Source organism: Mauremys mutica, chromosome 12 (genome assembly GCF_020497125.1).
Source record: "Mauremys mutica isolate MM-2020 ecotype Southern chromosome 12, ASM2049712v1, whole genome shotgun sequence".
Lineage (NCBI taxonomy): Eukaryota > Metazoa > Chordata > Testudines > Geoemydidae > Mauremys > Mauremys mutica.
In genome coordinates, this window is record NC_059083.1 from 36,320,393 (window position 1) to 36,330,589 (window position 10,197).

Consider the following 10,197-nt stretch of genomic DNA (forward strand, 5'->3'; position numbering starts at 1 on the left):
GCTCCTCTAGCTGCACTAGGGGAGGGGAGGGGAAACAAGAGCAATGGGGGTGCAGTGCAAGAGGGGCAACTTAAACAAGGGAGAGGCACAAGCGCACTGATGGGGCTATGGGCGCACGAGGGGAGGGGCTAATCAGGGCGAGGGGCCGCGGAGGGAGGGGAGCAACCAGGCTGGGAGTGGGGCAGAGGGACTAAGGGGCTGGCTTCAGGGCTGGGGCAGGACAAACAAAGCTGCAAAGGGAGACGGGCAGGGCAGGCAAACAAACTGAAGCTGGGCGGGGCGGGGGAGGGGGGCCACAAGGGGCAAACGGGGCAGGCAACAAGGGGCAAAGCTAGGGGGCCTGTTGCAGAGGGGCAGGGGGGAGTCCGGGAAAGGGGGGGGGTGCGTGCACCCACAAGCGCTTGTGCAAAGTCAATGGCTGGCTGGCTGCTGCTGGAGGCCCAAACGGTGGCAATAGGGCGCGGCAGGCCAGGCAAGCAGCTGAGTCCCAGAGGCAGGAACTGAGGCAGATGGTAAGGGACTGCAGGGGTGGTGGAGGGGGCAGCGGTGGTGGTGGGGGTTGGCGGGGGGACACAGATGGACCAGGGGGCAGGCTCCACGCCACACCCCCGTGTCCCCACAAACACAGTCTAAACCCCACCACTAGAGCACAGTTAAAGAGTTACTCAGTCTTTAAGGCCCCCTCCACAGCGGTCTTCAGAGTCCTGTGCGCTCCCCAGCAGCCGGTGGTCTTCTCAGTCCTCTTCTCCCTCCTCCTCCAGGCTCCAGCAGCTCCCCAGGACAAACACAGCCCCAGCAGTGGTAGCAGCAGCAGCTCCTTCTCTAGCAGCCCCAGTGGCTAGGCAGGAAGGACCCCCCACAGGTGGCAGCTGTAGTGGTGGTGGTGGGGTCCTGGCTTCTCCCTCCAGAGATGGGGGAGTGGGGGCTGGCCAGCAAGGCCCCCCCCACCCCTCACTCACCCACTCAGCAGCAGTTGTAGCAGGAGCAGCAGTCTGGGAAGAAGCACTCCTGCCAGCAGCAGCAGCCCAGGAAGGGTGAAGGAGCTCCAGCCAGCAAGGCAGCCAGAGAAGGGGGGGGCACTCCAGCCAGCAGGGCAGCCCAAGCAGGCAGAGCGCTCCCTGTAGCAGGGTGGACCCTGCTCCTGCCCTGAGGGCTTTGAAAAGCAGCCTGGCAGGGCTTGAGAGCTGCGGCTGGAGGCTGGGCTGATTGGGAAAGTGGCTGCAGCTGGGGGCCACGCCCCAAACTGAGGAGCAGGGCCTTATAAGAGGCAGGGAAGCCAGAGCACAGACAGTCTCTCTCTGCTTCCAGAGAGAGATGGGCCTGGCTGCTAGAAGCTGAGAAGGTACCTAGGGTGAAGCAGGGCTGGGGGACAGGCTGAGGAGCTAGGGAAGCTCCAGCCTGGAAAGCCCCAGGCTGCGGCCTAGCAAAGGGCAAGAGGTACTGGGGGCTGCAAGGGACAACCCAGGAGTAGGTAAAGCAGCAGGTCCAAACCCCTATTGCCTGTGATGAGTGGGCTGATACTGCAGTCTGCCCCAGGGTGTGGGGCTAGACCATGACTGTCAGTGGCCACTACTGAGGCAAAGCGGGGATAGTAGGGCTGGACTGAGGGAAACTCCGAGGGGAACCAGCAGGGGGCGCCGTAGGGGTGAGTACCGCCCGCTTACAGGCTATTAAAGGGAAAATATTCAGATCCACCAGACTCCTTTGACATCCCACCCTCTGCTCACTGAGGATAGCTTCTAGGCTCTGTTGTACAACTTTCTGAAATGTGCTTGTAAAATGACATTATCCGGGCCATTTGGACACTTCATCAGTTTACAAATTAAACTTTAATTCCCTACCTGCCTGTTCTGTGAGCTCAGTCTGGGACCTGAGCGTGAAGCTGTGTCTCAACTTCTCTGTCATCATCACCAGCAACAAACGCTCTATGGGCAATACCGAGCTTTAAGCTGTGCAGCCCCCTCTCCTTCACAGCCTACCTATATGTACCCCTGTGCAGACCCGTCTCCTTCACACCCTGCTGTCATGTACCCCTATGCACTCCTGCTGCTTTCTGTCATTTCGCAAAGGAGTCATTGATGAAAAATCAGTTCACAATTCTGTTGCCAATATGCCAGCCAGGAATAGCCACCAGCCAGTTTCCCAGATCTGTGCTGACTTTGAAGGGCCGACAGGAGTAACAGTATTTACAATTTATTTATTTATATTTGTTGCTGAAAATCTGACTTGTCTACACATGTTTAGTAGATCTGTGTGTTGAGTACGAAGAGGCCATTTTTACTGAATCACTTTTCAGAGCTTTCAACTATTAAAAATATAGAGTTGTTCAGGAATAAAAACATTTGTTATAATTATTTTTGAAATATTTAAAAAACATTTTAATATTTAACTTTATAAAAAGAACAGTTTTTCCAATGTTTGAAAATTTTCATGAAGATTTTAACTGAAAATGTTCAGGTTTTGGTATTTCAATCTTATTAATTATTATTATTATTATTATTAGTAGTAGTAGTATTAATATTAGTTTGTTTTCCTTATAAAAAGAGCTGAACATATAAAATGTGGTTTTCCCCAGTTTTTTGTTGTCCTTTGAAAAAAATTTGCACAATTTCTGAAAATACTTTTTCATATTTTTAACTTTAACTAAAATGCAGTTATTCAAAGAAAAAATAATCCCTCAAAAATTTTGACCAGCTAAACACATTTTATGAGAGAAAGACAAGGTAGGTGATATCTTTTATTGGGCCAGCTAATATTGATGGATGGGGCAAGTTTTCAAGGTCATCAACCTTTCCTCTGCCTCTGGCAGACAGGGTCTGAATGGGACCAGATCAGTAGGTGTCCTCTAAGCACACCTACCAGACTGGACCCCTCATGAACACTATGCAGGTGAACACCTAGCTTCTCTGGTTTGTGGATCACTCCAAACACCTAGACGGAGATGGTATTGCTTATGCTCAAAGTCAGAAACTTGGGTGATGAGGGAACTGTTACCCCGGATGTTTAAGCATTGAGTGATTAAGAGATAATCTAAACAAAATAAATAAATACATTCGGTCAATGGAAACATTTTAGTTTGATAATTTTAATAGTTTCACAGAGTTTAAGGCCAGAAGGGGCCAGTCAATCATCTCTTCTGACCTTGTGTGTATCAGAGGCCATTTGACTTCACTCAGTTAGCCCCATCTTGAGCCCAAAGACTTTAGTTAAATTAAAGCATTTCAGTCCTCAGCAGACTACACTCTCGCCACAGGCAAAGACTGGACAAGACGGAGATGCCCCCAGTGTCCAAGGGAGGGAACTGATCAGCTGAGGCATGGCTCTTGGGTGCCACCAGGCAACGCGCCTCATGCTCCAGAGGTAAGTTTTGCTTTGATTTTGACCTTTTTAATTATTTTCACCTTTTCTTTAGTATAAATTAACTGAGACATCAAAATGAAAAAAAAACATTTTAAGCTGGAAAATGTCAGAACAGGATATTTCAGCCATTTTTGCACCTTTAACAAATAAAAATTAAATCAGAAGATTCATCAAATCCAACCCTTTCCCGAGAAAAGTTTTTGTTTTGATGAAATGGCATTTTCTGACCAACAAAACATTTAGATAGAAAATGTTCAAGAAGCTCTCCTGAAGAGCTCATAAATCCATTGACCTGGGGAACTCATTGCCACAAGGTATCACTGAGACAAAGAGCTTAACAGGGAGAGACATTGGCATGGATTACAAGAACCTTGAAGGTTACATTAGATAAGAGAATGAATTAAACTGCTATGGTGCAGGTCTCCAACCAGCCACTAACCCACAGGGAACCACCCTTATGGTTCCTCCAGGAGTCACTTCCCTGATCAGGGCTGTTCCATGAGCCTGTGGAAAGAGGCTGACTCTCAGGGCTGGGTTCAGACACTCCAGGGCAACGCATGGGGCTCTGCCCCCTTGACCCTGTGCTCACGTGGAGTGTCAGTGGTGGGTGGGATGGTGGCATGGGACCCCTGCTCTCTTCCAGAAGAGACAATGGGTGACTCTCCCCCACCCCTTGGGATCAGCGAGGTGCCCACAGACGCCAGGCAGAGGGCAATCGTGGTCTCCCCAGTCCTTACATTCCCAGCCAGGGTGTATCTGCTTGGTTGAGGAGGTCAGGACTGCTGTGCTCTTCCCTGTCCCCTGCAAACTGAGCCCACCGATAGGGTGGGATCATTGGGGTCCTCAGAAAAGTGGGGCTGGGAGTTCAAACGCCATGGAGATGTGTGGGGCAGTTCCACTCTCCCGGAGCCATTGTCTCAGGCTCTCTGCAGACTCAAGGAGTCAATGCTGCAGCAGCTGCACTGGGGACAGATCTCCCCACTCTCCAAACCTTTGCTCCAGGATGTGGGTGGTGCATCATCTGGGGCTGGCCCCAGTCAGACCCAGGGCACTGGTCTCTGGCAATTCCTATGTTCTTGTGGAAAACAAGGAAAATCTGCTTTAAAAAATAACTTGACAAATATTTCACCCAGATCTGTGAAAATTCATTAAAAGCTCAAACAAAACTGAATCATGGATCAGCTCTAAATAAATGATTCTTTATGAAGTGTTCTTCCCGTATCAGTTAATATTCCTCAGATTAATTGTTTTGGTAAACTGAGGCACTGAGAGTTGAGGTAATACAGTGCATAGCCAGGCTTAGATCACAGGAGCTCCCAGCGTCTTGACCTCCTTTCTCTAGCCACTGCTGACTGCTCTACAAGCGATCATTTGAGGTCGCAATTCTCACTGGAGTCTTAGGGAGTTAGAAGCCCAAGATGTACATGCCTTACTCCATTAGGCTCCTTTACAAATCCCTGCTGTCATTTTCTGGAATTGCAGAGAAGCTCAGGCCTCAGAAGTCAACAAAATAGATGCAGAGTGTAGCCCTGAGGATTAATCTGTTGGTCTGTATAAAATGTCTTTTTGATAAAAGTATGTAGGCTGTATAGATTAATAGAATTATTTACAATAAGCTGTAATGCAAGATACCTAGAAACTTGTAGGCCAGACATCCTGGCCAATTTCCTTCGTGACGCTGAAAGCAACCTTTAAGACCCTTACTCAGAAAAGTAATAATAGGATACAAACCTACGCAAAATGTCTAGGGACCTTTTGAATGTCTGCTAACCTTTCACCTAGATAGGGTGAAAAGTGGGGTTTTTCTGCCCACAAATTTCACACATACACCGCAGATGCGTACATATCTGTCATCCATACGCACATAAAAGGTCAGCCTATGAAAACAGGTATCCATGTGGGAAAGACAAATTTGGGCATAGGAGGAAGGATTTCTCCCTATAAAAAGGGTGACAATCCACCATTAGACAGGCGATACACCCATCCTTCTTTTCTCCATCGCCTCACCCTGCCTACACCTACGAAAGCTGTCAACTACTGATAAGTCGTAGTGTTCTGTCCTTTCACAGTTGTAAGTATGAACAAATTCTTATTTCTGCTTCACCTCTAAGCATCTAGTTTATAGAGGGCTAAAACTCATAACTATTTTCATTACTTCCTCTATCAGAGGTGTGAAATTCACTCTAGTGCTACTGCTACAGAGTGCATTTAGAACTGTGTATTATCATATCATATCTCTTAAAGAACTGTGATATTTTGTAACTTTGTAATCTCAAACTGCTTTTAACATTTTACATTTACTTCTTGTTTCATTGATTTTAAATAAAAGGTCTTGATTGACTATTTCTGTCTCAGTGTAATTTCCTGTTATATACCCCCAATCTCCTTGTATAAATTCTGTGAAGCCTGATTCAAGACGAACTTTATCTTCTGATCACACATATTGGCGACCCATACCCATATTATTAATATCTATTAATTATTATTAATATTACTAATTAATTAGAAAATTAATTATTAAATAAATCTAAATTCAGTGGATAAATTCCACTGTCCCTACTAACCCTCCCCAAATCAGGCTACAAGAGCCAGGATTACAAAGGGGTTTAGGCACCTAAAGAAGCTGATAGGTATCTACTAGGATTTACAATAGCACCAACAGTTTAGGCAGCCTACTCCCATTGAATGCCCATGGGATTTAGGCACTTAGCTCACATAGGAGCATTGATAAATGCCAGTTAGTGCCTGTCTCCATCAATTAGATGCCTAAATCCATTTGTAATCCTGCCAACAGATAACACAGAAGCTGGGCTGAAAGCAGGGAACCTGGGGAAATCGTAGGCCCTGTGCTAGGCAGAGGATCAGATTAGAGGATCAGAAGGACCCTTTTGGCTTTATCACCAAGGCATCTATGCACTTGCCTCTGGGCCTTTGCTGCTGAGCTGTGCAGGGCTCCAGGGAGTGAGTCCCGCTAGCCCTTAGAAAATAGAAGTGAATAAATCACCTTCCTGCAGCCTGGGTCCTTTAATGCTATTGCAAATCAAAGCCAGGTACACATGGCTCACCTGTAGAAAGCAACAGCTCAGAGTCTAGTTCAGTCACAGAGTGAGGGGTGAAAGGATGCTCAGATACCTTGGCCTTTAGCTTCTAGGTGGTATATAGATATTGACCAAAGAATCCTGGTGCTGGATGACTGAATGCATCATTTGCTGGGGAAAAAATCCACAAAGATCAGCACAGTAAGTTTCTTATTTCAATTAAATATGTTTGGGGATCAACATACAGGGGAAAATTATGATGATAAATATAAATTACAATATGAACTCATTAAGACTTTACTCTCAGTTTAATCAATTATCTACTGCTGATAGGAATTTTTCTGCCTCTCACTGAAAACTCAAAATCTATTTTTTTTTAAATTTTTGCCAAATGAAAACTTTCGACTGAAAACTGGATTTTTTTTTAATCATACCAAAGATGCTTGTTTTTTGAGTTTTCAGATTCTTTAATCAATAAACCCAAAATTTTTGAGAAAATCAGACAGAGTCTGAGATTTGTTGTTGTTTAGCTGAAAAAACAATCTCCATTATAAAAGACACAGCTAAAAATTTCCAAGCAGCCTTAAACTTTAAATAAGTTGGGGAAAATTAATATTCTCTGACAAAATATTAATTTCAAGTCCATTTATTCTATTGTATCTGTGTGATCTCTCTTTCAAAGGGATCATTGTAAGAAGGTAACAGTTGAATAACTAGTAAAGTTGATAGCACCCAGACTGTGTTTTATACAAACTAGCCCCTTTTAACCCTGGGTTAGAGTTGAACCAAGCATCCAAACCCCATCTATCCTGACCCCGTTCAAGGGAGCTCACTGGGAGTAGAACTCAGAGCTCCTGGCCTAGCTCCACACTGCTGCTGGCTGAGTATATATGGTGTAAATGAGTGTGCAGAACTTACACATAACAAGACATGGGGCCATGTTTCCAAAGGTATTTCGGCACCTAGTGGGATTTCCAGAAGCACCTAGGAGCTCACAACTCGTTGATTTCAAAGAGTGTTGAGGGCCTAGATGTTTTGAGAATCCCACTAGGTGCCTCAATGCCTTTGAAAATCTGCCCCCCGGCCCCTTTCCGAAAGCCCTGACAGTCCTAGCAGACACAGCAGAGAAAGGGGCAGGGAACAGAGGCAGAAAGAGGGGAAATGACTTGTCCAAGGTAACACAGCAGGTCACTGGCAGAGACAAGAACAGAGCCCCGGTGTCCTGACAGCCACTGCACCGCAATGCACAGAGTAAACGATACAACATAGCAATGATGGAGGGATGCTGCTAGTCCATTGTTCCATGCAGGCAGAAGTGCAGCTGGGAGTTGTTGCCATAAATCAGTTTGGAAGCAGGCAGCCGGCCGTCTAAGCACAGAGCTTGGGGTAGAAACATTACAGATGAGCTGCTACTTACGATGCTGGAGGAGTCTATGTCATATTGCTCTGCAAAGTGGGAATCAGGCTGAGTTGGCATTTTAATCTATTAATTTCTTGACCAAACTATGAGCTTGGTGATGGTCACAATAGAGGGCCCTTCTTTGAAAAAACTGTTGGGTTTGGAGTGTGCTTTGTTCCATCCTTCACACTGCATTTTATCAAACCACACCTTGGGTCAAATCCTCAGATGAGGTAAAGTGACAAAGCTCCATTAACTTTAAAGGAGCTGATCCAATTTACATTAGTGCGATAATAGACTGATTAATTGTCAGAGGCAAGGAGCACTAACAATACCTAATCACTGCAAGTGAGGAGTTCTGTGTACCTTTGACATTCATATAATGAGGTATTAGGGTAAGGAGAAACAGGGTCATTCTCTCTGTCACTCTAATGCTGATCATTGTCCTTCTCATTCCCTCCACAGCCTCACATGATGTACTGAGAAAGAAAATGTCCAACCAAACCGCTGTAACCGAGTTCCTTCTCCTGGGATTCTCTGACATTCAGGAACTTCAGATTTTACACTTTGTGGTGTTTCTACTGCTTTACCTGATATCCCTGCTGGGGAACCTTCTCATTATCGCAGCCATAGCCCTCGACCGCAACCTTCACACCCCCATGTATTTCTTCCTCATGAATCTGTCCATCCTAGACCTAGGCTCCGTCTCTGTCACCATCCCCAAATCCATGGCCAATTCCCTCATGAACACCAGATGGATTTCCTATTCTGGATGTGTTGCCCAAGTCTTTCTCTTTGCCTTCTTTGCTTCAGCAGATTATGCCATACTGACCGTCATGGCGTATGATCGATACGTCGCCATCTGCCAACCACTGCACTATGAGACTGTGATGAACAGGAGAGCTTGTGTCCAAATGGCAGCCAGTGCCTGGATCAGTGTTATTCTCTACTCTGCAGTGCACACTGGAAACACATTTGCAATATCCTTTTGTGGCGGCAACATGGTGGATCAGTTCTTCTGTGAAATCCCCCAGCTCCTTAAACTCGCCTGCTCTGGTTCAGACCTCAGTGAACTTGGGTTTCTCATTTTTAGTTTATTCTTATGGTTAAGCTGCTTTGTTTTCATAATTTTGTCATATGTTCAGATCTTCACCACAGTGGTGAGAATCCCCTCTGAGCAGGGCCGACATAAAGCCTTCTCCACCTGCCTTCCTCACCTCATTGTGGTCTCCTTGTTCCTTTGTACTGCCATTTTTGCATACCTGAAACCCATCTCCAGCTCTCCATCAGTTCAGAATCTCTTGGTGGCTGTTCTCTATTCTGTGTTGCCACCAATGATGAATCCGATCATCTATAGCATGAGGAACAAGGAGCTCAAAGGTGCACTGAATAAACTGATAGGTTGGAGGTTATTTATTAGGAATTAAATATCCATATGATCATGATATCATTCTGTGTTTCTTTAGAAATATAATTATCTGACAATATTATTGTCTCCATGAGAACATAACATGCTATCTCTTCATGGTATTTACACTAGTAAAAATCCAGACAAACTTGACTGAAGAGAAAAAAAGAGTTATTATACATTTACACAAAAGTACATAAGATCATTATCTATCTATCTATCTATCTATCTATCTATCTAGTGTTTATATACTGTTACCCATCACCATACTATATGAGCACTTTGCACATAATATCAGTAGCCGTAGCAAAAGTCCTTAGTGGGGTCTCTGGCTCTTCTTACTTTGAGTGATGAAAAGTCTGATTGAGGTATCAATGCATATGTTGTTTGTTTCTCTGTTTTTTAATTTATTTTTGTTTAGCTGGTTGGTTGGTGGTTTGATTTGTTTCTTTGTTCCAGGTGGTTTTGGAGGTGGAATGGCCCAGGGACACAGTGACAGTTTGGTTCGACAGGAGTGCCCATATATCATCTCTTTGATGAGTTTTTTCTGAGCGCACTGAAGGTTTGCTCCCCACAATGATAAAAGGGTGCAAAAGAGGTTTCTGCATGGTTGAATTCCTGCTTAAATTATTATGTTTATATTGTTGGGGTATTATTGTATTATTAATGATGTGTTGGGGAACAAAGAACCTCAGGGAGGCATGTTTTTATCACTTCAACTAAAATTATTATTTAAAAGCTGTGTCATTGGTGCTGTGGTGGAAAGGCTGTTCTGAAGAGCAACTTTTTCCAGTGTCTCCTAAAGAAAATCTGACTCAGGATAATGAGGCCAAAATTGGATCCCATTCAAGTTACTGGGGTCTAGCCCCTCACTTCTAAGAGATCAGGATTTGGCCAATGGCCAGTGCACACACGGATCCAGATTTGGCTGACAGCACCCTGGAAAAAGTGAGGGTGAAGGAAATGTAAGGGTCATATTTTCCAACTCAGCT

At 45.2% G+C, this 10,197-nt stretch overlaps 1 protein-coding gene across 1 annotated transcript; it reads left to right on the forward strand.

The window, feature by feature from the left end:
• Positions 1 to 1,302: 1,302 nt before the first annotated feature.
• On the forward strand, positions 1,303 to 9,224 carry LOC123345164 (olfactory receptor 14A16-like). The gene is made up of 3 exons (XM_044981856.1): positions 1,303 to 1,342; positions 3,254 to 3,360; positions 8,263 to 9,224. Exon 3 carries the CDS (start codon positions 8,289 to 8,291, stop codon positions 9,222 to 9,224), a length of 936 nt encoding a protein of 311 aa, XP_044837791.1. The 5' UTR covers positions 1,303 to 1,342; positions 3,254 to 3,360; positions 8,263 to 8,288.
• The last annotated feature ends 973 nt before the right edge of the window (positions 9,225 to 10,197 follow it).

What these genes read in the sequence shown, in the direction of transcription:
- LOC123345164 (XM_044981856.1), top strand. Translation starts at nt 8,289, where the DNA reads ATGTCCAACCAAACCGCTGTAACCGAGTTCCTTCTCCTGGGATTCTCT.